The sequence below is a fragment of the Scomber japonicus genome, chromosome 11, assembly GCF_027409825.1.
Source record: "Scomber japonicus isolate fScoJap1 chromosome 11, fScoJap1.pri, whole genome shotgun sequence".
Taxonomy (NCBI): Eukaryota; Metazoa; Chordata; class Actinopteri; order Scombriformes; family Scombridae; genus Scomber; species Scomber japonicus.
The window spans coordinates 19148430-19175655 of record NC_070588.1 but is presented as its reverse complement, the minus strand read 5'-3'; the positions used below and the strand labels follow the sequence as shown (position 1 = coordinate 19175655).

The 27226-nt window shown below is 38.9% G+C and overlaps 2 protein-coding genes across 2 annotated transcripts; one reads left to right on the top strand and one right to left on the bottom strand.

The window, feature by feature from the left end:
* Positions 1 to 206: 206 nt before the first annotated feature.
* mospd2 (motile sperm domain containing 2) lies at positions 207 to 16209 on the bottom strand. Its single transcript, XM_053328939.1, has 15 exons — positions 16070 to 16209; positions 15912 to 15963; positions 15319 to 15474; positions 13716 to 13802; positions 13402 to 13556; positions 12162 to 12222; positions 11977 to 12015; positions 11733 to 11857; positions 10994 to 11167; positions 6113 to 6231; positions 2990 to 3083; positions 2429 to 2525; positions 1694 to 1814; positions 1423 to 1525; positions 207 to 830 (listed from the first exon to the last, which is right to left on the bottom strand). Exons 1-15 carry the CDS (start codon positions 16103 to 16105, stop codon positions 675 to 677), a joined length of 1575 nt encoding a protein of 524 aa, XP_053184914.1. The 5' UTR covers positions 16106 to 16209; the 3' UTR covers positions 207 to 674.
* A 415-nt stretch (positions 16210 to 16624) lies between these two features.
* Positions 16625 to 22369, top strand: fancb (FA complementation group B). Its single transcript, XM_053328256.1, has 8 exons — positions 16625 to 17548; positions 17646 to 17801; positions 17941 to 18030; positions 18497 to 18625; positions 19569 to 19741; positions 20667 to 21088; positions 21179 to 21419; positions 21952 to 22369. The coding sequence occupies exons 1-8, from the start codon at positions 16625 to 16627 to the stop codon at positions 22367 to 22369; spliced, it is 2553 nt and encodes an 850-aa protein (XP_053184231.1).
* Positions 22370 to 27226: the final 4857 nt, after the last annotated feature.

Sequence of the window (27226 nt, the reverse complement as noted above, 5' to 3'; positions counted from 1 at the left end):
AGCAGTAATTGCTTTGGTATTTTTAGTTTGCAGTGTCGGGGTAATTAAAACAAATACAAGAGATAGTGGAGACAGAGATCTCCTGTGGCTCCTTGGTTTTAGAGTGGAGAGGTTTAGTCAGGTCATACACTGCAATGTTTTCAATTAAGACACCTCTGTACTAATGAGGGTTTATTAAAGAGTGTCCAACAAAATGTGATCCGTTGACAAAAAAAGAGTTTATTTTTTTATATGCTGTAGAATTATATAATACAAAAAATTGCACCTTGTAATCACAAAAATAGCTAATCTTTCCTACATTTTGCATACTTTGCAATAAATACAGGTTTACTTTTTCAGGATCAGTTTAAAAAAATACATTAATGATTTACAGTCATGTTGTTAAAAGTGTCTTATGTTAATTCTCAAGGGCCTGAAAAGGGACAAGTACAATCTGTCTGTATAATAACTCCACAACATCTCATATGTCCCTAAAGTCAGCACTCTTCCTCTCAATGACAACAGTCTGTAGGGAGGAGCGGGGGAGGGGAGAAGAGAGGAGAGGCAATGGTCTGCTGTGGTTTTATCTGCTAGCTGAGGACGACCGTTCCTCAGGTGGTCGACTTTGGCCCCGTTGGAACCGTCTGTGTGTCCTGTGGTGGACAGATGCAGGCGGAGGGTGTGGTGGTAAAGGGTCAAGATGGCCGCTGGGCAGTACCCATCATCAGGTAGAGACCCAGCAGGTTCAGCACCACCAGAACCAGCACCAACACAATGAGAACCTTCTGCACCCACAGACACGTGTTCAGCTTCTGCTCCAGGCGCATGTGGCTGGCCATCATTCGCATAAGCTGGTGGGATAAAAACTGGTTCACTGACTTGTTCTTCAAACCCCTAAATGCGTTAATTCATTACAGATGTAGAGTGGATTTGCCACCTGCATAAAAGTAGGTCCCGTTTAGAAAGTTTCAGAAATGTTTGCAGCCTCCCCTTGACAATGTTAGACAAGTGTGGAGGAGGTTTCAGAAGCTGTTGGATTGGAGCATACTGATGCCTTTAAATAAGAAAATTAACATTAATGTCTAAGCTGAAAGTATGAAACTGGATCAGGGAGACCACTAGATTAACTTTGCTTGAGGACTAGGGGCTCCAAATATACTCCAAAGAACGCCCACCAACAGCTCCATATTGCAAATTGTTAACGACAGTGTGCAGTGACTTCCCAGTCTTATCCTCACTGAGACGTTACCAGGCAACCAAAGCGCAAATAATTGTTTCTATATTTCTGTTTGTGGCTTAAATTTCAATTTTAAGAGATCACACAAACAACTAACACCTGTCGCATTCAGTAAATGTTGAGTATAATGTGTTTTAATACAACTGATGAAACATTAAAAAAAATGCACTCAAAAGTATTTCAGGCTTCTCTCCACCAGAACTTACCGCTGTGTTTAATTCCTGCTGTCCGCTGCTTCCTGTCTCCACAGGGCTTTCTTTGAGAGAGTTCACTGTTGACTTCACACTCTCCAATACATGACAGCGCAATCTGTGGGGAAGACACAATCTAATGAGTGGATGACATCAGGATAATATGCAGCCTACAAGTCCTGTCCACTGTCCCAACTGTAATGAGAGCAACAGGATCAAGAGACTGTTGTACAAAGTCTGTTGTGTGTTTTGCAGACATGGCTAAATAAGGAGCACGGATGTGTACCTGTGTTCCATGACCTTGGTTTTCGGTACTTCTTTCCAGAACTGTGCAAGTTCTTGTGGTCCAACATTGTCCATCTCAGCAGCCATGACCAAAAATCTGTCCTGTGGAGACGCCTGAGAACCTGCACAAAACCATCCGGAAAACAAGGTTAAACCAAAAATCTCAGCTAAAATAATGCTACTAGGATAAAATGTTTGTTTATACATCTTACATCCTCAAAAGATATCCACATTTTTTCACATCTTTCAATCCCATAACATGAAGAAAACATGAACAGAAAGAGTTAGACGTTACAGTAAATGTAGAAAAAAGTGCTATTTCAAACACCAAACCAAAGTAGCCTTGAAAGTAGACGGAAACAGTGGGGCTATGTTTAAAAAAAGGTAGTTGGGCAAGAGCATATTAGGAAAAAAACACAACGTAAAAGCTACAAAAAAAGCAATCCTGAAATAGGTAACGCTGATTCTTCTGAGCTATGTACAGTACACCATAACCTACAACTGACGTTTCAGTGCTCACAGGCCACAAAATGTTTTAACTCACGCAGCACTGTCAGTTGTCTGTTTTGGGAAGATGATTCTTTTATCACTCTTGAAATATGCATGTCAAGCAAAGAAAAGTGGCTGCCGGGCACTTTGGAAAAGGTAATAGACTGGACCATTTGATTATTCTGAGGTTCAGCATTTAGAAACATCTGCTGTGAGTGGAGTAGAGTGCAGATCTAAAGTGCACTACCTCCATGTAAGGACACCACGATATCCACAGAGGCTCCAGGTTCACAACAGCTGCTGCTGGGCTTCACTCTATACTTCTCAGGTGCTGTGGTTCGCACCTGTGGAGGCACAAGCACCAACCTTAACATAACACCCATATATTTTGATAAATCAATTTATTTGTTTAGTGCATGAAAAATTACAATAAAAAGGAAAATACCCATCACAATTTCCTACAGTGCTGACATCACTAAATATACCAAAACATATTCAGTTCAAATCCTCATATTTTAGAAAATTGACCATTAAATGACTTCATGGACTAATATTCATTTGTCAAAACTGATGGTTTTCTGTTGATCATGTAACAGATGAGTGAATCAGATGTTATGAGTTCAGCATTAATTTGTTGTTTCAGCGACAAAACCACACAGACACACAGACACACACACAGACACACAGACACACACACACACACAGACACACAGACACACAGACAGATTAACTGGTCCCAAGTCTGAAATTTGCCCCCAAAATCAGTCCATGACTTAAACACACATACACTGTGTCCCTTCACACTCACCTTGAAGGCCACTTGATTTTTGGTCACATTGCTGAGGATAATGAGGCATTTCTTCTCGGCCTCTCCAGAACCAAAACTAAGCTCTTCTGCAGGGCTAGAGAGAGTGAGAAAAAAATGTATTTTATAGACACAAATTAAGCTGCAATGCTTCATGTACATTTGTGCTTATGTGGTATGATTACACTTAATTTCTGTCAAGTGTGTTTACATTAGGATTAACCCTCTAGGGGTCCCCTGCCTCTACTACCCACCTGTTTGTGGACATTTGTTTTAAGTTTCTTTAGGAGAATGAAAAATGGCAGATTAAACATAGACCCTCTGTAAGACAGGTTATCAGTTCATATGTTCCAGTATATTACCATACACACAGCATTTTCAATTAATTATATTATCACGAGCCAACTGACCGCAATGAAAATGGGCTTCTGAGCAGGATTAACGTCCTGTTTGAATAATCTTAAAAGTAATTCCATCAAGATTCCAAAATGTTTCCACAGCTCCTGAAGATATTTCTTCAAAACTTTCTCATAGCTTGTGATATCGTGTTTATTCTTGACTCACGTGGCTCAGTCTCAAGCCTTTTGTTGGCTACCACATCTCTGGTTAGCCTTTAGAGGAAACATGAGGAATAAACTGAATGAATTGTATTGTTATCAGGTTTATACAGGATCAAACATCAAAGCTGATAAATCTGTGTCCTAAAATTTGGAATGAGTCACTTTTCTTCATTCATTGGAGCTTCTTGTTGGTGTGCATCCAGTTTTCAGTGTAACTTAAACACATAACACAGCATGTGATTTGATGAATTCAGCCACAGTGAACGGTAAGCACTTACTGCACTGGGGACTTCGCCAAGACGAACGTAGCAAATGGATTATAATATCTGCCTAGTATGTATAAAGCTTCTCTCTGACGCAGCTTGGCTATGTTTCATGGACTAGAACTGCTAAGAACAAATGGAGTATATACATTTTTCCTTTCTCGTGTGTTCTTTTCTGCAGTAAAACAGCTGTGGAGTCTGGCTCTCACTTGAGTTCAGAGTGAGTCTCCGGGCTCTGGAAACCTTTGGCAAACACTAGATCAAAGCCCCCTACTCCCTTCTAAAGCTCCCAGTCTCGAATTAAGGCTACCACAGCTCAGAAACATAATTGCATTTAAGGCTCATTTAAATCTGTTTATCACTATAACTCATAGCCCTGAGCTGTCAAAATCCTCACATCAAAGCTGGAAAAAACAGACCTCAACGGACATTATTTATGAAAATGAGGAGTAATATCATACAGCATGGGCATGCACTCCTATATATTTATTCCAAACCTAACCAAATCATTGTGAGGTCCTATGCACTGCATCGCTTTTGAAGTCGACACCTTTTGCAATTCAGCAAATGCCGTTTGAAACATTTGATGTGCTTGACAACATGTCCAAGAGCTTCTTTCTTAAAGATGAATTGGTCATTGGCCAGTGACTGGTTCTCACTGGTTACTCTATGACCGTTAATAATTAACAACAGCAACTCATTACTACTCCATGAACAATTGATTGGCAGCATCCTTAATTCCTGCTCATGTGTGACCAGAGCCATAAAAGTACAAACACATCAATAATGGATTTGAGCCCATATATAAAAGAGAACACTTTTGTCAATATGTACAAGTAAATTAAAAAAGGGGGGAGTGTAAAGCCAGCCACAGTTTGAGATGCCTTGCTCAAAGGGACATGACATTTTGAGAGCAGAAGATAGACGAGTAGATGAACAACTGGAAAACACCTTCAGTTCTACTAATCCTTTGATTAGCAGGTGACCTCCCTGGCTTCACGCCCTTCTTCCCAACTGCCACTTACAGTTACAACTCATTGGTGTTTGTATCAAAAAAGGTGTGTACTGTGCGCACATTCATGGAGCTGAATGTATGTGCAGAGTTTAACACTTGAAGCCTGTTTCCACATTAACTTGGGTAACATTTCTCTGAAATAAAAGACATCATGCAACAGTAAATTGAAAAAAAGTGCACATTCATAGATTCTGGGTTTTCCAATGAGGAAGAAGGAGTCTATTATTTGTAAAGCTTCTAACCAGCAAATAGAAATTAGTTATGGAAAAACCATGTGAGACAAATGATTCAAAACACTTTTTATACATCTTGTTTGTAGGGGGTCTTTAGGGAATCATTATAATTCTTCCTGAGGGGGACAATTCAATGACAATCCATGCATTAGTTGATGAGTCAATTCACCCAAAATCACAATATTTTGTGCCAATTCATGAGATCATTCTGGATATAATCCTGGAGATAATCCTCTGGGCACCATGAATATGTATACCATTTTTCATGGCAATCCTGCCAACAGTTGTTGAGATATTTCACTCAAAGCCAAAAATGTCAACCTGCTGGTAATGTTACAAGGTAAAGTCTGAGGATCACAAAAGCTATTGTGATTCATCCTCTGGGTATCATAAATGTCTGTACAAAATTTCATTGGAAACTATCTAACAGTGATGGATTGATCAACATTGGAATCCCTCGAGATCCGCCGCTAGCATGGCTACAAACGGCTTATAAAGGAAAAGGACAAGCTGTGCACACAATGAAATTGCAAGCTCCCAAAACCTTTATTGATGCAACACGTCAAGCTATCACGGCTTCATCAGCAACTCCACCAGGAGACCACACTGTACAAAAACACCAATGACCGCCAATTTATCATGTTGCTTAGCATTAGATACTTAATTGCTACTTTTTCTTATTGTATGGATTCTGTTGCTGCATTGCAACATCTGAGTTGTTGTACAGTTTACTACTGATAGTCACTGTCATTTCATTTCCACTTTTCAACTTTATCTTATTTGTTGTTCTAGTTTTACCTTTTTTATTGCTATAAATACATTGCAAACTTTATCTTGTATTTCTCCAATGATAATAAAGATATTCTACTCTATGCAGATAAAAATACACATACTGTCCTAAAGAGAGGACTATTGTCAATATACTCTGTATGAAATGTTGCATCAATACATTTTCTGGAAGCTTACAAGTTTCAGTGTCACCTTTTCCTTTCTCACTGAAGTACAGACATGTAGGCTGATGACAGGATGGAGAAGGGCGAGAGTAGGATGTGTACCTAACATCCAACAGAGGGCCTTTGAAGGTGGTCAGTGGCTTCCTGGCTCCTTTGGTTCTGGCGGATGTGTCTCCTTTATCATTGTCCTCTGCCCTCAAACTGTCTTCCAGGAAATTAACCTGAAACAACAAAGACCACTTAATTAGAGAAGAGACTCAGAATAGTGATAACGTGATCACGTGACTCTTATCTGGTTCCTTCTTTGAAAATGCAATGTTTGACCTATGCCCTTCATGTGAGTCAGGCTATCATTTAATGAAGGTCTTGACAGTCATCCCTGATGATTAATAAACGGTTCTTGTGAAATAATGGTGAAGCGTTACGTTATCAAAATAGGATCTTTCTTGAAAAATGAAATTTTTCTTTTACTGAGAAAACCTCCCATGATGACACATGACCCTTGTTCCTCATGGTCTCTAGAGGAAGCAACAAACAAAAAGCATGTCCATCTTATAATACAGAACCAAATGACCTGCCAACTCGTGACTTTTGACAAAACAAAAATAACTTTGAACGGAAGTAGTTCAACCAGACCAGAAGTCATCACATCACTCACACATGAAAACTTTCACTTCAGCAAAACACCAGCAAACTTTGACCCAAATCATCCACAGACACACCACAAGATCACACACAACTGCTGACCAGATAGACATTGTGAAATGTTTGTATGAGTGCTGCACATTACAGATGTAGGTGAGTTGGGGAAACTGATTCTGGGCTTTTCACAATATTGCTGGCAAATCATTTATGCAAAACAGATGGGAGAGTGAGAACATCATGGGAGGAGTGGAGGGAGGACAAGGGCAAAGGGGAGCAGACTCATGTGATGGGAATATTTGTGACTCAGAGGGTAAGGGGGGTGGGTTGTGTCCTCCTAAGTAAATGGTTGACTTATGAAACTGCCACAATGAAGACATCAAGAGATGATCAGCTGCTGATGAAATATCACCATTTATTTATCATTGTAAAAAGAAACCTTAACACAATTATGTAGTAATGTGAGTAGGATTTTTTTTTATTCATTAAAAATGAAACTAAAATTATGGGTTCTTTCATACAGATGTTATGATTAACAGTACAATGCTTTAGTGAGAATATCATCAGCATATTGCTGTGTCAGTAAAGGTCATACAAAATTTCATTCTCAATTTACAAAGAAGAAAATAAATGATTTATTTTGTTAAATTAATTTAAACACAAACAAATTAAAACAACAATTTACATTGAAATAAAATCAACCATGATAAAATACATTTAAACTAGAGAACCTGAAATTATTTCTATACACTGTAGGTTATGAAATGCAAAGACAAAGAAATCATCTTAAACTGAAAGGTTAGTGAAATGCTCGTACAACATGGAGTGTCTATTGATTATAAAGTACATTTTAAAAAAAGGTACAAAGCAGGATTCTCTACTTAACCCACACTCACCAGAGTCACAGACCTGATACTAGATAGTGTTTGAGGGATAAGGCACAGAGGGTTCAACAATTTGCCTCAAAGGCAGGCAGAGTTAAGATTTAGAGCTGGGGGTTAATAGCTTGCTCTACTGTAACATAACAGTAATTAACATGTTAGTCTTTAATCTGAGGTTAGAAGATACTAATGATGTGAAATGTTATTTCTGTTGAGCTGATTACACTTTGAAATTAGTGTCTGCTTGGTTGAATGTTTACATGATGTTGTGCAAAAGGAAGGCTACCAATCATGTAGCCCTCTTCCCTTGATTACAAAGTCAGAAATGCTGTAATGTTGAAATGTAGTTATTAACAGCGCAATACAATTTAGAGGGTCAAATTGAAATGCGGGGACCAGGACAGGACTAAGGATGAGCATGTTGAGGGGCAGTGATGACATCAGTCAGATGTGAGGGAGGTACGCACAATACTTTGAGTCATGTGAGTACACCTGCCCTTCCAGCCCGCAGAAATCTTCCGGACTCTGTGTTCCTTGTGTGGGTATGATCCTACACTGCCTTACCACCAGCCCTTTTTTCAAAACAGAGAGAAAGGCAATTAGCTTGCTGAAGCCATCAAGTTATCAGTGCAGAGCTGCTTGGGACCCAGAACAATTCAGGGGGAGATGGGAGGTGGTGGCGGGAGAGTCCCTTATTTATGCAGACAAGACAGTTCAGAAGAAAAGAGCTCAGCATAAGCACTGCAAATGTATTCAGAAGGACTTGAAGTGCCAACAGGCTGGTACATTAACACAGGGCCACAGGTTTAGTCATGGCACAGGCTATGACACCCAGAGATAAGGTTTGTCCCATTAAAACCGGTGAAACCAGTTCACTGTATGCTTGCTGGAGATTTGAAATGACAGATAATTAACCTGTTATACCATTCACAACTTTTCCTTAAACTCTCACCTCTCATCTAACAAGTACTGTTAACAAGAGTAACCTATTGTTTGTTTGTTTTTAGATACTGCACTGTATTAACAGGAATTCCCTTGCTATGGACTGGATATGTAGGTGGTCTTATCTACTAAGATTTATTTTTTAATTCCACTAGAAAACAATGAAGCTGTAAATGAATAACAGGCTCCTGGCCAAAAGGTGTGATTTGTCATTTTTCAGACCTGATATGTATATGACAGAATATGATGTTATAATTGGAATCTAGCCTTTAAAAAAATTGTAAGTAAGAAATACAATGATAATCACACATTTTGAATAGCTTCCTGATTCATAATCCAGAGTTGGAATAACCTCTTAAAATATTATTCTGAATTTTCCTCAACTATTTAAGACCATTGTTTGGAGTCATACATATTTCACTTCACTTCGTTTAAGACATACTAACTGTGTGTGTGGTGTCACTGCAGGGCGGTTGTATAACTGTGGCTAACTTGAAAAAGTATCTTCTTCTTTTCCCCACAGAGCTGACTCAAACACTTTGATATCCAGTCTGACACCTCGGAGGCTTTAGTGCTCGTTATGGCTCAGCTATAGGGTTAAGCATCTGCTGATGAAATGAAATCAATGATGCATTAATAGTGACCTCGACACCTTTTCTCTGGGGTTATGCAAGGTGAGTAGACCCAACTCTGACCCAGAAAATATGCCAGAAGGACGGCCAGGTGATACCACGCTTATTTGTTACAGTTAAGAAATCAACACAGTTCACACTTGCTTCAGTAGATTACGGAGGCTAACAACTGACTGATTTGCATATCTCTGCTTTGTAAATCTAAATCGGTTGTGCATGACCAATGTGGTGTTCATTAACAATGGGGGCCCTTGTTTGTTTGTGAGGCTTAGCAGGCTCATGGGATACACTTTGGGTGACGCAGCACCGCTGGGCCCGACAGTTAAAGGCAGTGCTTAATATAGGCAGCAGATTGCAAAAAGCCTCAATAGCCGCTGTAAAATTAGAAATGCACCTTATGATCATTTGTTAATTTGTAAATTATTTTCTCAAATAATCATTTAATGTATAAAATGTCAGAAAATTGTGAAAAATGTTGATCACTGCTTCCCAAAGCCCAAGATGCAACCTAAAATGCTCTTGTTCTTTTGTACCGGTTAACCCCCCATTACTCAAAGTTATTAAGTTTATCATCATAGAAGAAAAGAGGAAACCAGAAAAGAAACTAAACTAAAGAAACCACAAAATATTCACATCTAAGAAGCTGGAACAAGAACATTTTAGTATCTTATTTCAGCAAAATAACTTTTGATAATCAAAATATCTGGCAATTTATTTTCTGTTGATGTCACAGCTCTATCTAAAATACAGGATAGTTACGTCCTGGTCCTTACATTAAATGTAGCTTACCATCGAGTCTGCTGCTTACCTACAGCAAAACATCAACATATCTGTTAATGACAGCTGAAACACTAAATAAGACTAAAGCAAACAATTAATAGCCAGGGTTGAAAACAACAGGTACCAACATGATGTAAATGTTCAACTTTCTGTAAGTCTTTAATAGGACTCCCCTCAGATGACCTCTTAATACCCCACATCTATTTTCATGCAGGCTTTCTTTGCATGCCGCTAGTTAGAAAAGAAGCTAAATAGATTATGAGGCGAGGGCTGGACAGTCCTGTGGGGAGTGAGTAGAATCTGTGACATAAGCTGCACACAAACTGCAACCAGGGTGCGATTTGCGACATCGGAGTGAGAGGGAGGTTGACAGAGACTGTGGAGATATTCACGCCAAAGTCTGTAGGGTGCCTCACTGATGGTGCTTCATGGAGGCTACGTGCTGCTGTTTGGCGGCAATAAGAAACCAGCTACAGCAGGGAAGAGCTTAAGTAACAGACTTGACTGCCTCTGTGGACTGTATGATGAACTGAGAGGATGAGAGAAGCAGTGCGCTGGCTGTGATGTACAGGCTTTGTTGGCAGGATTTAATTGCAGCCAAAGACATTAGAAGTCACCTTCACAGAGACAATGAGTGAGAGCTTAACGTCTACCAAATCAGGGCATTACTTGCCACTTAATTCACAGCTGTCTCCACAGAGTGGTCTGATTACATGCTGTAATCTCAGGCTCAACTTTGAGTAAGCGACTGAAAGAAGAAACAGGAGGAATCTCTGACCATAGGGCACCTAATTTGAGAGGAGGAGCAGAGTGTCACATCTGTAAGAGATAGACACCACTGCCTGAAATGTCACATCAGAATTAATCATGACTTGAAGCTGGTAGCATTGGAACAACACTGGTCCCACTAACTATTAGTTTCAACAGTATTTAAATGTGGCCTGTATCAATGATGTACAGACTTACATAGCACACATGTAAGCCATGGCTACTTTTCAGCTGTAGCCATGTGAAATGTGGTACAATGGTGTAGTAATTCTGCATTTTCCAGTATAAATTCTGAAAAACCTGACAATCACTAGATATAAACTTGATAGAAAATGTACCTTTTTAGGCTTCACTGCAACCTCAGAGTTGAAGCTGGACTCAAGGGTATCTTTGCTCTCCATTTCACCCTCTTTACTCTCTGTGTCATCCTCACTAACGATAGGTCCGTTGTCACAGATGGGCGTTTGGAAGTCGTCATCGGGAAGAGGAGGGTAGCTATATTTGAATGGGTCCTAGAATTCAGCCAAATAAATCATATCAATGCAAGTATGGTTTTAAAGCAAAGTAGGTAATTAGTCCTTCAGTAAATAAAGTCTCATGACTCACAGATGAATACATTTAGTCATATGGCCTCTACAAAGAGGATTCTGTTGAATCAACTAATGCTTGAGTTTTGTTTATTTCACTGAAGTGATGAAGTTACTGCATTTAAACAAACCTGATCAACATTTCTTGTATAAGAATGCAGAGCTCCTCACACATTCATTATTTTTACCTCACTCTAACCTGAAATATGAAGTTTCCTTTATTAACACAAATGCAATTTTTGTGTGGTGCAAACAAAACTGGAGGTATTTGTTACTTTCCTTTAATAAAAGTTCCTTTCTTTTAGTACTTTCAATATGATTCAATCTTACACAAAGTAATTTTGCATCACAACATCATTACAATATATGATGATAAGAAGACAAATATTACTGAATTGCTATGTTTTCTGTTTGACATAAAAAAAATACAAAATGTGAGGCAACATTGCAAATTTGTAATTTTACAACACATGGAAACTTAACAACATACCGTTCCACCCATGTGAGGTGGCAGATACTCGGGTCCAATGAATGTCTGGACCTCATTTCTGGTTGTAAACCTGAGCTTGCTGATTGCCTCTGGACCCAGCCATGACTTCACAATCTTCCATGCCGCTGAAAGGAAGACACATGTTTTATTCAGTCAGGATCAGATCATCATCCAGATGTTACTAATAGAAATAATAATATACAACATTATGCGGGCTGGTATAAGAGGGCAGGCTCAGTCTCACCGTTCATGATCCAAGGCATATCCACGATGATCATTTTGGCTGAAATGGAAAAAAAAGAAAAAGCTTGTCTATCAACATTATGTTAAAAATTCACAGATTTGACTTTTGAGTAGATTAGACTATTAATGAGTTAATGGCTCTAAATATTTATTATATTTTTATATATTTATAAAAAACATACTTACATAAAAACTTTGGATAATATATTTTGAAGCAATTAATAATGTACTTCACAAAGTCCATGTCCTGAAAAACAAAATGGAAACAAACAAGGACGCTTTATGGATTTTTAGTAAGGAGAATGTTTGTTCACTCTTTACAGCCTCTAGATGTGAAGTGACCCACTTAACAGAGACAGAAAATTCATTACAAGCTCCTCTGAATGATCCCTCACTCACTCCTAGTCAAACGCAAGGACTCAGAGAGGTTTGACATGGTATTTTTTTTTAAACTATACTACATTATCAATGAGCAAAATAGACATTTATATAACTTATTGTTCACCTTTTGACTGCAATGACTGTATCTAATAACCTTTACTCACCCCTCTCATTAACAGTAATGTATTTTCTCCACACAAATAATAAGGGATAATTTTATCGACTCTTAACACCCCCAGAAAATCTTTTCATGGCTTACAGATAAAAACACCTAAAATCTCCGGTAGAAACTGCAAATCCATGTGACTCTTTCTTGCCACACTTCCTTTTCAAAAGGTGAATGTAATAGATGTTCATCTTGCTGTGTTATGTTAATTACAATCATCAGAAAAACAGCAGATATGTCAATAGATATAGCCCCTATACCCTGGCTAGGCTCCATAATTGGCTAGACACCTCATTGCTATGCAGGAGACTCACTCGGAAGCCTTAATGAGATCATATTGACTAACTGTGCTCCAGCTCGTACTGTGGTTCAACAAGCTGCTCTTCTAATCTACCTATTTCATATTTGTCCTTTTCATCCTTTTTGTCTGTCTTGTGTTGGTTTATTTGTATTTAATTGAGTCATTTCTCTAGGTGAAAGCGCAGTCGCTGAAAAACAGTCACTGACAGAGAGGTCCATGAAGGAGCTAACGTCTGCAACACAGCGAGTCCACGGATTATACAGTCCACACGATTTGACCAACGGGATTTAAAGGTTACATTAATCTCCAAAGAGTAAAAACCATTGAAGAGCAGCAGTCCCTGCAAGACCACAGCTCAAACAGCAAGAAATATGGAGGGGACTCGACAGCATTTCAGTGCCACAGCACAGCAAAGAACTGTCTTTTTCTATATATAATGAGAAGCATGTTTAATGGGAAGGGAATATAACTACAAAAACAGGTTTTGTTTTGGAGACTAGGATATTAACTACAAGAAAAGAACTTATTGACATATTACAAAAATCTGATTTTCTGACACACCATCATAATGGACTCACTATGTTGCTGAGGCCAGATTCTGCCAGGTCGAACACAACAGTAAGCGGCATCCCAGGTTCTTTGTTTGCATACCGCTCCAGCCAGAAGGCAACGTACTTCTTCTTGTCCATGATGGTTTTTGCATCCTTCACATGTAGCTTCACTTTGAACCAGACTAAACACAGTAAACAGAGGTTTAAAATTAGTACTTTTGTACTTGTTTAGATCCTTAATGTGTGTAATTTGTCTTTTAATGGGACAGATATCTTTAAACAAAGGCTGGGTTAAAGTGTAAACAGTATAGTTTAAGTGAGTCTGTACATCATGTACATACAGAGCTTGTTGCCCTCTTTGTCATAGCCGTGGAGATAGACAGCACCAGTCTCAAACATCCATTTGGGAATGGTGCTTTCGGTGATATCTGAAAAAAAAACAAAAAAAACAAGGCAGATGCACATTAACCCTTAAACAGGCAACATGCACCAGGAGATACAGACTCTTTAACACACTGTTAGGATGGTTAAAGTGGTTGATCAGTTGTACATGCCTTGAATTGGTAGGACTAGATGGGTAGAATTGAAGCTTAAAAGATAAAAATCAGTTTAGACAATAGTATGTCTGGTATTTATGACAAGGGAAAGGAAGAATGTATCACTTCTCCATATTAAATAAAACATTCAATAGTTTTTACCATTATGACCACTTTTATACCTTAATAGGGGCAATGTATCTTGGTGGAGATACAACTCATAAAATCAAAAATATATTATTAATAAAAATAAATAAATAAAATAAAAATATTGTGGAAAAGTTTTACAAAACTAGTAACATCAAATTATGTTTTTGACATCACATTTCCACTCCTGGCTGTTTAAGGGTAAACACTATTAACTAGTGTTTGGTATTATTAAACAAAACATGACTGCTTGTCAGGATCTTACACATTTTGAATTCATAACTTCAGTTTTTATCTGACAACACAAGTAGTCTTAAATTAGAACATTTTCATTGTTTGTCATCATGTCTGTGTGGGAAAGCCATCCTATCCAATTGCTTGAAATAAGTAATAAGCACAAAATATAACTAAAATTAGTCTACAGCAACTGAAATAGTATGTTTTACACCATTTCAGTTGCTGGTCAACCAGGACTAGACAACTGTACTTTCCTGAGTTTCTGGAGGAAGTTTCTCATTTACTGTAATTTAACAGGTTATTTGCTGAGGAACACAGCTTCCCTAAAACCTGAAACTGCTTGAGTTTACAGAAAATAACACACTTGAAACATTTTCAATTGACAAATAAAAGAACTAACAACATTTGGTCTAAGTGAAAATGTCCGTGATGCCCCTGGATACTAATGTGCTGAGTAAATCAAATTTCCTAAAAACAACTGTTTGACAAATTGAATTCGCTGCATTAAAGAGACTTAGATAGCAACTTGGAGAAATTCCTCAAAAAACAGAAACAGTGGGGATTGTTCTCAGGGGCAGCCTATGCATGGCGATATGGTGTTTCACACACAATGACACTCTGTTTGGATTAAACCCAGAGCAGCACAAAGAGAACTACTGATCTGCAAACATCTAAGTAAGGCAATGTCAACATTTCTACCAATCGGTAGAGCTGTATATTGAACTTCAGCACTTTTCTGATACAGAGTGATTTGTGCCTGTAGCTTCAGATATCAAAAACATTCAGTACTTTAAAGTGGCAAACTCTTAATCTTGTTAGATAAGATAGTTTAACTTCTTTTGTTAAACTAAAAGAGTTTGAAGAATATTAACATTTGTTACAGTAAGGAATTTAATTTATTTTTATTTTGGTATAGTTCTTGAAACTGAGGTGGCACTAGAATCAAAAAGGGTGCACAGTCCAACTTTTAGATTTTGTAAAATTCACAATATTATATTACAAACTATTCAGCACAACTTCTTACCATTCACACCAAACTCTTTTCTCCACTGGAAACTTTCATCAATCATCTTCAAGGCATCATCAACAACATTAAGTCTCCATGTCAAGTAGTTATCCACCACGGCATCATCTTTTTCAAGTCTTTCCAAATCTCTGGAGTCATACTTATCTGTTGAATCTGTGAACATAAAACAAATAAAAGCTGAATCACATGATGTTTAAATTGAGGTCAATCACAATGTTTCACTTCCATCCAGCGACCTATTTTTAACTTATCAGACTAATAATTAAAATAATATATCAGTACGGATGGTCATAGTGGCGTTAATGTATGCTAAACTAAACTAAAGCCCACCTGGAGGCCATACACCAATAGGATGCACTAGTCTGATGTGGCCACTGCATGTGGAAGTATAGAGCTAACCGTAGCTAGTTATCTGTTATCTAAGCATTTAGGTCATAATGTTCATCATGAAAGAAAAACAACATTTAGTTGACACTTAAACTGCAATATTTCGAAATGAATACAGATGACACCAACCAAAACTTAACGCCGAAGTGACTAACTAGCCGCGGAGAAAGTATAATGACAGCTTATCCCAGAATAACTGTTACCTTGAAGGAACTCATTCTTGAATCTCTGTCTCGTCTCCTCAATTTTCTTCTCCTGTCACAAACAGAGTTCATTCAGGTTAGACACAGACTTGTTTTTTTTAATCAAATGGCGTACATTTGCTGAACAGCTACGTGGGAAAAATGTGCTCTGTCGGTACCTGCTGTTCTCCTTCGTGTTGATCAAGTTCAGCCATAATTCAACCGTCCCCGGATTTCCTTCTCTCTGGTAGTTTCCTTGTTTAGCTAGCTAGCTAGCTTAGCGGAATCAGTGCGAAGTGAGAAACCGGCGCCCTGTCGTTGCCATTTTGGCTCGAGCCGTGGCCACACCTCTCTGCTTTGCTGTTTGTTTTGACAATAGGCTGTGAAGGGTGAGTGCTGCTTTGTGTCAAGATAACAGGAAAGGTGGCGTTTATTAAATGAGTCATCCATACAACTGTTTCATTTGAACACTTTACACATGTCGTCAACTCACTTAACGGTTAACCAGCCAGCTCCCCCAGAATGCATCGCGCTTAGTTGAAGTTGGCGCGCCGCTTCAACAGATACAAACATGGATACAAACAGCTGCTAAGAAATGTTGAACAGTGGTTAAATTATGCCCTCAATAGTAGATTGAGCAACTGGTCGTCAGTTTGTACGCCTTGGTGACAACTCACAAGTCACAGTTTAGCAATAACGCTCACTGAAGCTGTTAAGAAAAACTTCCTCACGTGATGGAGAGTTTGCTGTTTGGAGATTTGCATCAAAATCGCCATCGACTGTCCGTCTGTGGAAAGATAATCTCGTTTAACTGCAAACGTGCTTCGCCCACAAATGGCAGCGACTTCAGTGAGTTATTGTTCCACAGCCTTTCATTTAATCGGGAACACAACGCGTTCCTGAAGGCAGCTGACGGAGCAGCTGTCATCAGCAGGAAGAGGTCAGCGCATGTTGATGTTGTGACATGTAAATGTGCCGTGGATGTTCAGAAGAGAGTCACCACACCGTGTGTCTTAGTGGAAAATAAGAGAGAGGAAGCGGAGAGTGTCCATTATAGTCTTCTCTCACTGAGCAGCTCAAATCGACTGGAGCCCCTCATTGAGTTTAAACTTCCTTATGAAATAAGGGAAAACGTGTCTATCCTCCAGGGCCCCACAGTGTTGTGGAGCCATGCTGGCAAGGTCTTCTATACATCTTTGCAGGTTGGAGAGGTGAGACAGATCCCCTTTCAGTTGTCCCATAGTGTTTTTGGGGAACTTCCTCTTCCCAAAGGGCAAACATTTGTTCTTGGACTGCAAAAATGTTCAGAGCCATGCTCTGATAATCAGTCCACTAGTCAAACCCTGGGCTGTTTTGTTGAGAGTGGACTGACGTTTGATGGCTCTGTGATTTTACCTCATCCCTACATTTGCATCACACAGTGCCTCTTGGTACTGTCAGCGGACAAAGTGGAAGGTGTCCTGAAATCTGCTGTGGTTGCAGCAACTTCTACTCGACAACTTGTTTATTTCGAGGATGGCATGGTAAAAGACACATGTCAGGTCCCATTTGATCAACCTGATGATATTCAGGTGGTCAACACAGGAAGAAACGGAGTCCTCTTTGTCATGTCTTTTCACCATGGTCATGTTTGCGCTATATGGAAGGAAACTTTTCAGGTAAGTTTTCAGTATCTATGGACAATCTGTATTATTTTTATAACTTTATCAGTGTACACATTTTTATAATCCTGATCTCTTAAACTCTCTTATACAGATAGCCTCCCACTGGTCAGGTGTCAGCTCCGTCCACGTCGACGACTTCTTGGGATGTGGAACAGACCAGATGCTGTTGATTTTTAAAGATGAAGGTGCAACAGGGCAACCACTGGAAAATTTCATCATCACTGACCTCTGTGGCATTTTGTTTTCTGTGAGTCATACTTTTTGCTTCCCATGTGCAATGCTATTTCACATTTACAGGTATTTCCCTTGATAAGGGTCCCTTGAAGTGAAATGTGATTGGTGATGGTGAAGGGTCAGCATCACTAAGTGAAAATATATGTTTTTAGCATGGCCAGGACAGCAATGTGGTGAAGTCATCTCCTCCTCCACCTGAGAACTATCTCCTCACTCTTCGAGCTTTAAAGTCCAGACTTCAGGTGAGCATTTATAAACTTTATGCTGGAAGGCTGGGGGGGGGGGGGGGGTCAGTTTTATTGTTATCAGTAATAGTAATAACACTATTATCACTGTTATTATTAAAATCAGTGAAAACATTTGTCAATAATGAATTGAGCAAAAATGGAGTAATTCATGTTTTGTTTTGTTTTATTTTTTTACACATGGATCTGTGTCGGATGTGTATAACAATCAGTTTCAAGATGTAATAAGTCGTTCTACATGCATTTGTGTGTGTAAAATGTAGTATATTGATATTGGTTAAAAAAATGTATTGATGCTGTGATAATGATTGTATTTCATCCATAATGCTCCACCTTATTATGCAGCATTGATGCTATTTCTCTGAGATGACCTCTTGAAATGAACCTATTTTCACTAAGTATCACTTATATCTTCATCATATAATTTACACTGTCAAATATTGAAATATGATCTATCTTTTAGAGTGGATTGATGGTGCTTCAAGAGCTTCAAAGAGAAGTAAGAGTGAAGGAAAAAGTTCTGCGGCAGTCAGTGCAAGCCCTCACTGATGTTGTATCAGAGAGAGACACGATTCTTACCCAGCCCGAGCAGGTACTGTACATGGAAGGAAATATAAAGTACCAGTCAAAAGTTTCGACACACTCATACTTTTGACTGGTGCTGTTCAATCATGACTTTTTGAAAAAAAACAAAAAAACAAGACAGCCTGTTATAGCATTAGGATTTTTTTTAGGGGACTGGACTCTATTAGTAATGCTTATTGAACAAGCAAAAAGAGTGTTATTATATAAGAAATTGTACCTTTCCTTTAGCACTGGGACAGGCCATATGGCATGGTAATGACAAACTTTGGATAGCAGCTGTTGTAATTTCCAGTTGAATTTTCATAATCTTAATATATCTATAACTCTTACATGCATTTAAGCTCAGTTCATTATTTAAAAAAAAAGGGAAACTTAAAGCAGTGAGGTATGTAATTATGAGTCAGGCAGTTAGCTTTGTACCAGCACTTGTCACTCATGTTGATAAGTTGTCATATTTGAAATGGCATCTCCCATGAGGCTGCGACAGTCAGTGATAGTAATGCTGCCACAGGCACTGAGGAAGCAAGACCAAACACAGGCACTAAAACCAAATGCCACAAACCTTTTTTTTGTCCTCTATTTGGTGTTAGTGAAATGCCTTTTCTTGCTGTTTCTATCATTTCCTTGCCCTGTGGTCAATGGCCTTGCCTTGACAGCCGCAATCCAAATTCCTTGTAGCTGTACTGTTACAACATCCAAAGCAAATAGTGCACATGGCCCAAAACAAGCCTCATGAAAAGCAGAATTAAATACAGGATAATGAATAGAAATATTATGATCTTCATACAAAGTGAAGTCACTCGTGTTCTTGAATGGCATTTTAAAAGGCTGCTGCTACTGCACCTAATGTTCTTTTGTTGAAATTGAAATGTCCAACATAAAGTGCTATTGCTGTCAATGCTGTTACACGCTTGTCATCGCTGATTATAGTCTATGCACTTTCTGTCCAGGAAGGCCTTATTGCTCTGTGGGACTGTGATGATGAGTCAATGGATGAGGTCTTGGAAGACAAGACGCAAGACATGCCAGCAATGTCTTCAAAACCTCAAGTTGACAAGATATGGCATCGCATCGTTGAGGACCAAATGGTTGTGGGAGTGATACTATCTACTGACAGCTCTGTGTAAACATGATTTGTTTTTTAATTGAAATTGGACTGTGTATATCTACTGCGTACAGATATGTGAGCTGTGTTGACTGAGGCATCAGTCTTCCTAAATATGCCCTACTGAACATGACATTTATCTTTAAACTCTTTATTTTAAAATGCTCACTAAATGGCTTGTCAGGCATAATGAGTTACGTTTTTCATCTAGTTGAGTGATGTATGGTAAAGATACCAGAAATATTAACACAACGCTACATGTAATCAAGTCAGAAGTGTGACTGTCCAGCTGTCAGATGCTACCATTGATGTCTGATTAGATTTTCACCAACTGAAACATTATGGTGACATTTGCTGAGGTGTCCTGTAAGGAAAATCTCAGCTGTAAGATCAAATTTCGATTGCAGCTTCGTATCTTCAAAGAACTCCGTTTTTTCATGATTAAATCAACGAGGCAGTCTTGTAAAGAAATGTAACACCTACATTAATCTGTCTTCAAATAGCATTAGCTTAGTAAGTATGATGTCCCCTTTTTGATTCCCTCTGACTTTATATGAGTTTCACTAAGGCACATGCAGGGTGGCTAGGTGGTCACCATGGAAACAAGTTTTTAATAACTCTCCAAGCTCCTTTTGTGAGAACGAGAAGCTATCTGATTCCTCCATCCACTTGTTCCTGGGTTTTTGGGGGTTTTTTTCAGCACATGTGGAGGAAAACTACTTTTGGTATGATTGCCTCAAGAGCCTGTATATTGCTGTTTTGATTGGTGCACTTGTAGAGCTGATGTAATTTCACCACCTAGAGTTATCCCTGATGTTAATCAGTTTACCAGCATTCACACATTCATTCACACACGCAGTCCTATAGTTTTGTATTTGATTTCCAGCCTGATTATCTGTCCATGTGATATCTGATTGTTAGTGATGTGTTATTTTTGTTCCAGACCAGCGGCCAGTGTGAGTTTATCCATCCTGACAGAGACGGGACAGAGCTCAACGCCCGCAGTCATCCAGACCCAGAGCCAAGTGTTCTGGCTCCCCGCTCCCAGTCCCTCATCATCATCCTCCTCCTCCTCTGCCTTCATGTTCCTAGAGCCAGCAGCCAAAAGAACCAAGCAACACAACGCCAGCAGACCAAATGATCTCAACACATGCAGACTGGCTGTGACTGCTGTGACCAGGCTGACACCTTTGTTGAACTCTGGCCGTGTCAAGTGCCGTGTCATGCTCCATTACGTCCAGAGAGAAGATGCCACTGCCCTCGTGAGCAACCCAACACCGGCTGTCCTGCACTGTGGTCAAGTTATTTTAGACATCCACAGTGATTTTCAAACCAAACTGTTGAAAAACCCTAAACTCAAATCAGGTAAAATGCATGGATTTAAAATCCAAATACCCTCAACTTTAGACTTTAATTTCAACACAAAATGTTAATTGTCTTCTTTTTTGTGCCCAGATGAGGTTACAGAGGACTTGCTGAGTCTGTTGGTGGTGCTGGACCACTGGGTCTTCCACATAGCTTCTCCTGATTACAGCGTGGCTGATATCGATGGCTGGATTCAGAAAAGAGTGGGTTGTGAGAGGATAGAAGTGAGCCCTCAGTATCTTTTGTTAAATTCGTCAGGACCATCTGCTGTCATGCTGCTGCACTGGCATCAGATAACCCCTTTCCAGGGGGAACTGTCTATCCACTCCAGGTAAGCCATTTTTATATATGAAGTTTGAGATAGTATTGAGTTTTGGCCATATCATTATTGGTTCATAAATTGAGTAGATTTTTCAGGTTGGAAAAAAACAAAATCATTAACAGATTTTCTGTTTATTTGTGAACATTGATATTACTGCTCTGTGTATTGGCTCAAAAGCTACTTCCAGGTATTGTTTTGAATTATTCAATTTTATTTAAAAACATGGAAGTTAGTTTTTCCTGTAAAAGTTGGCACTGCTCAATTAATATTAATGGATTCAAAGTTGACAAGGCTTTGAAGTTGGGAAGTATGCACATCTGTGATATTCCACTGAATATCAAAGTGATTAGGATTATCTGGCAAGCAGGCCACTTAAAAATACAAATCCTGCAAAACTCTGAGTTTTAGGGTGGGAGGGAAGAAACTGACAAATTACAGATGAGAAATAAACATCAACAAATCATGTTTTCTTTCATTGCAACATGTGTTACATAATATTAAATGTAAAAGTTCAAATGCTGGCTCTGTTGTTCTTTTGCAGCCAGTTACCGATGCTCCAGTTCCTGGACTCTCTGTTGGCTTACCTCCCTGCATCCTGCTCTGTCCAATCTGTCAAAGGAGCACGGGGGCAGGGTACATCTCAAATATTTTCTTTGACGTTGGAAAAAGAGGTGGGGTCACTCAGAGAGTTTGTGTCATTACTGCTCTGTGGAGAACAGGAGGATGAAGGGAGTAGGAGGAGGAGCACTGGACATGAGGAGACTACTGAGCCAGGTTCTGTAGAGGGGCTCAGAAGGTGTAGAGAGGTGTGGCAGCAGGACGTGGAGAGGAGTAGGATGAGGTTGAGCCCCCTGGTGGATGTGGGGAGATATCGCAATCTTATCCAAAGCCTCTTTGAAGTCCAGCTTGACGGGGATTTGGCAGCTCTCATAGAGACCCAGAGAACTTTGCTCAGCTAATATGCTGTGGATGTAGCTACTTTACAAAATCACATTGCCGCATCTATGTTACCTGGACAACCAGTGCTTGTATCCATGGTGCTAAAATCACCCAAAGAGACAGTTCATTGGGTATGTTGTGAACATTTTCACCTGTAGAGAGTGCCCATCCTCCCATTGCTGACTTGGTTGTGTTCTGAGCTGAACTGTGCGTGTCTCACAGACAACCTCTTGGGGTCTAATGTATATCTATCGCTGTCTGTTGCTGTGTAGAGCTTTAACAGTCTATTTCCATCGGATCCCCCTGGATTTCACAGCCTTAATCTGATACTGATGTGATACTGCTCTCTTCTCAGCTTATTTCTTCTGTTCATGTCCCTTTAGACTCTCAGTGTTCAGAAACACCCTTTAATGCCTTTTGCTACTCTTTGCTATTCAGTAGCAGAAACTACTTTCATCCTGAAGTAAGGAATGGTTTGTGTTATGAATAAAGACAACAGATGATGGTAGGAAAGATACATCGGCTCAGCTGCTGCAGTTGACTGAAAGCTTTTAGTGCTACTTTCCCTGCACGGTTCAGTTATTTTTCTGTGAAACGATGCAAAGAAAAAAAGTCCTTGGATGTTGTTTCCCCTATGATGCTGCGCACGCTGTCAGCACTGTTAGTTAAAATGCCACTTTACCAAGTGAACATCAAACCCTACTTAAAAGGACCTAGTCTTTGCTGGATACACAAGGTCTCTCGACCAGTAGTGTTTACAAAAATGGTTGGTAAGGTTTGTTTTTTTTTTCAACAGGGACTGAAAAATTTGTCAGAGCTCTTGAGGTACTCATTCTGTTTGTAGTACTCAGTCTGAGGAGATATCAGCTCTCCCTCTTTCACACTTTTAATGTCTCTGCCTCAATGCCTGCAACAGCTTTCACCGGACTCCCAGCCACAATACCCTAAATATAGCTCAAGCATTTACTTCAGATTTCTCTATTTTCGTGTGTGGTTCCCAACATGTTATTTTACGCTAGTGATGCTGCTGTGTGTTCATAAAACGTTAAGAGAAATCTATTTTGGTTATGTTGAAAATAAAGCTCCTGTTTGCAGCTCTGTTAGCTTTGGCTGACGTATTTAGACAACATAACTTCTGTCACCATGCAATTTGATCACACACATCAACACTTTTTTTCCTTTTTTAATCCCTCACATACAGAAAAGAGGCAAACTACTGCCCGGCCTCTTTTGGCTGCAAGACAAACACGTCTGTCACTTCTAATAATGGAGCAGAATTGCGAATCCTGTACAGTAAATAACACCAGTAAATGGCCAGGGGGACATGGATTACATGTGAAAATGAAAATTCAATTTTATTGTTGTTCCCTTAAAGCGCTGACTGCCATCCAGAGTAAAATATATGGTTTGTCATCCCATTATTGTCTGTTAACTTCTATTAACTCTGAGCGGAGGACGAAACACTGCACTGAAGCTCTCTCACCTTAATGGGGAATGAAGTGGTGTGATGTGGCTGCTGTTATGAAACATCACAGATATGGAGAAAACCAGATAAACTCTCCAGCCAGCTTATTATTAGGACAGTTATTTGATGGTTTTCTGCATACTTTGACCCCCTTTGATGTATTTATGAATGATATAATAATGTTTGATAATCAATAGAGCTTGAGCTTTTAAAGGGCAGTTATATTGCTATGTTTACAAAGATTACTGATGTAAAACATTTAACAGCATCAGAAAGCATTATTAAAGGAGTTGTTTAACACTTTGTCTGTCAGTGACAGCAGCTTTCAAATTTGCATTTTAAATGTAGTTGTTTACATTTGAATAACATATTGATCCTCTATATTAACAATATGAAGTTCAAGACATTCATAGTGATGAATGAGGCTGCTAAGCCATGTTTATATTGATGCTGTATGATGAGGGCACTGGCCTGGTCTATGCCTGTAGTCGACTCTTTATAGATCAGGGTCACAGGCTTTCCTTTTCGCTGGACTCTGGGATTCTGGGTCAACCTAAGTGGGAGGCCATTGATTATATCTACAGTGTTTTCAACATAGTGCACAACCCACTCACACAACAATGTATGTGATTCTGTTTGCAGAAAGCTGCCATATGAGGCAACATTAGAAGAGAGAAAATCCTCATGAGTTTGCAACATTTCATTTTAATTAATTTAATGAATTAATTACCATTACAGCCCCCCTCCACACATCATTATTATTTTTGTTCTCCTACAGTTGGAGTTTGACATCAAAAGACTGTTTTCACATTTATCTGCTGAAAGTGGATAGTTTCTCTGTGCTCCGCTAAAAACAACGTTTAAGGTGTGTACCTACGAGCATGATTTATGACATCACAGCTAGTTTGGAGCCAATAAAGTTTAACACAAGTGTGATGTGGAAACTTGAAGCCCCTCATTCCCAGTGCACATAAACTGGGAATGAATGTTACAGTGAAGAAGGCAACATCTGGTTTTTCAGAGATTAAACTTGTAAAATGAAATGTATTTGCATATTTATAGTTTCTGGATTTCCCATTGAGGGAGAAGATGATGTCATTTTAAATATTGCTTACATAGGTAACTTAACATTTCCTAACATGTCCTAACAGATGTAGAGGGCATCTTTAAATTACTTCATACAGGAGATCTATTGTTTTCATCTCACTAAACATCAAATGATAGTCATTAGTTGAGATTATACCTTTTGCTTACTGTATCTCTTCGCAACACAAAAAGCTATTAGGCATAATATTACTCAGACTTCAAACAGTATACACAATACACACCAGGCTATGTTTTAATTATTTAAGGTTACTGAACTACTGAAGATGTTCTGACAAGAAATTCTCAACAAATATTCATTTTGTGATTCTCGAACTACAACCTGTGGCCATCTTTTCAGATATTTGCTCAGTTGTCATGGAGATGGTTTATAATGATGTTTTTCAGATGGTGATACATTTTTTAATTGAATGTTAACTCATGTGTGTGTTGAAATAATTACAGACACACAGTTATTATGGGCAAGGTTACTTTAAACTATTAGAAAGGAGTTTAGATCAATACCAGCAATTTTAAAAATGATCATACATCAACTGTCAATTTCTCTGTAGCTGGAGTGCTATGTGTTTCACTGTACCATTTTAGTCCAACATCTCTAAGGCATATACTACACTCAGTGCTTGTTGTGTAGTTTGAGGAGAGTCATAGAAACATAATCCTCTGAATAAACTACTGAAAAAAAGAATGTAGTAATTATTACATTAATATAGTAGAAAATTATTATTTTTAAATGTGCAGTCTTCATGTTCAGGCCTAAGACACATTCTTTTGGCAAAGTAATATACCATTGTTCTTAACTCCATCAGTTTCCCGCTTTTCTCACACACTTGCCTTCTCAATTGCGGTGCAGTTGCTATGGTAACTCTCATTTCTTGCCTCTCTCACATAGCAGCCTCCCTAAACGTTAATGAACGATGGAAAGTTGTTTCCCTCTTAAACACAATTATAAGCTGCACATAATTTTCCTTTCATAATGCCGCCGCACTAAAACTTGATTGCATAAAGGCTCGCCTATTGCATATTCAAACAACAATAACAATGGACTGTGGTGTAAGGCTGTGTCTGTGAAATGGATGGGATTTCTGTGTGAGGATTAGTATTATTGATTAGTTTATAATCCCTGTGTTTTGGGCATAAAAAGCTGCTGGATGACTCATGCAGCCCCCTCAATAAACCTGCAAAAGGCCAAGTATTCATCATATATATAGATATATAAGGGTTGATGGATCCTTGTATTGTTAGTAGGATAATGTGATTACAGGATTTCAATCTGTATATAAATAGCTGCAGTCACTCCTGCCTCTTTAAGGATAATACATTTGGGTTGTTCATGGCTTTTGTCTGAACTCACATGCAGTAACAACAGGTGTGAACAGTTTAAGATGCATCTTTATTAAACAGTGTATATATATCTAATACAATTGTCCTCCTGTGTTTGTGAATACACCAGTATTTTCCTTTCATTTGGTAGGTGAGCCCCATCTGATAGAATCTCTACACAACAGTGTGAAGTCCATTATCATGCATTAATGGAAACCCACTGTCAGATCATATCTGTGTCACCCCAGGCCACCCAGCGATCCATGGCATGTGTCATCACCCTGACTTATGGGCTAGATGTGGAGAAGAGACTGTGTTTGGCGTTTCCTTTGATCTGATCTGTAACCAGGCGCAAAAGCATTTTTGTGTGTTTGTGCCTCATTTGATCAGATTTTTTTTTCATGAAGGGATCCATCTGTTCATTTCTTATATAAAAAGAAAGCAATATTGTTTGTAACCTCATTAATAAATGCATGGAAATATAAAACAAAGCCAAATAAAAAGAGCTGTTGAATTGATTTCTATCTCATACATGACAGGAGAAGTGAAAATAAAGTAAATGTGGTGCACAGTCAATTTTATTGATGTACAGGCCGGTAAACAACCTTTTTCAAGAAAAGCATTCAAGAAAGTGCAAGGACCATTAGCTGCTCTACACCATGAATGTTATGCAGATCTGTCCTTCACTTCTGAATCCATCTACAAACATATGTCACCATCCAGCAACAACACGCCAAGTGAAGGGAAACAGTCCACAGCGGAGGTGGAAGAAGTATACAGAAAAGCTTTTTTTTTTCTTTAAATAAACATAACCTTTCCTCCATTACGATAAATATTTCATCAGACTAAATCTACAAAAAACATAGTCTCAAACTCTAAAACCATACCTAAAATATCTGGAGTATTTACCTGGAATATAAATGAATTCATGTGGATATGAGCATATGACAACACTGAGTAATGCAATGCATGTTCATAGTTTGCAGGC

What these genes read in the sequence shown, in the direction of transcription:
- mospd2 (XM_053328939.1), bottom strand. Translation starts at nt 16,105, where the DNA reads ATGGCTGAACTTGATCAACACGAAGGAGAACAGCAG. An exon ending in ATATTATCCAAAGTTTTTAT is followed by an intron (nt 12,016 to 12,161) that starts GTAAGTATGTTT and finishes TTTCCATTTCAG; the next exon opens with CCAAAATGATCATCGTGGAT. An exon ending in TATGCCTTGGATCATGAACG is followed by an intron (nt 11,858 to 11,976) that starts GTGAGACTGAGC and finishes TCTTCCTTTCAG; the next exon opens with CGGCATGGAAGATTGTGAAG.
- fancb (XM_053328256.1), top strand. Translation starts at nt 16,625, where the DNA reads ATGGAGAGTTTGCTGTTTGGAGATTTGCATCAAAATCGCCATCGACTG. An exon ending in TATGGAAGGAAACTTTTCAG is followed by an intron (nt 17,549 to 17,645) that starts GTAAGTTTTCAG and finishes TCTCTTATACAG; the next exon opens with ATAGCCTCCCACTGGTCAGG. An exon ending in TCTGTGGCATTTTGTTTTCT is followed by an intron (nt 17,802 to 17,940) that starts GTGAGTCATACT and finishes ATATGTTTTTAG; the next exon opens with CATGGCCAGGACAGCAATGT.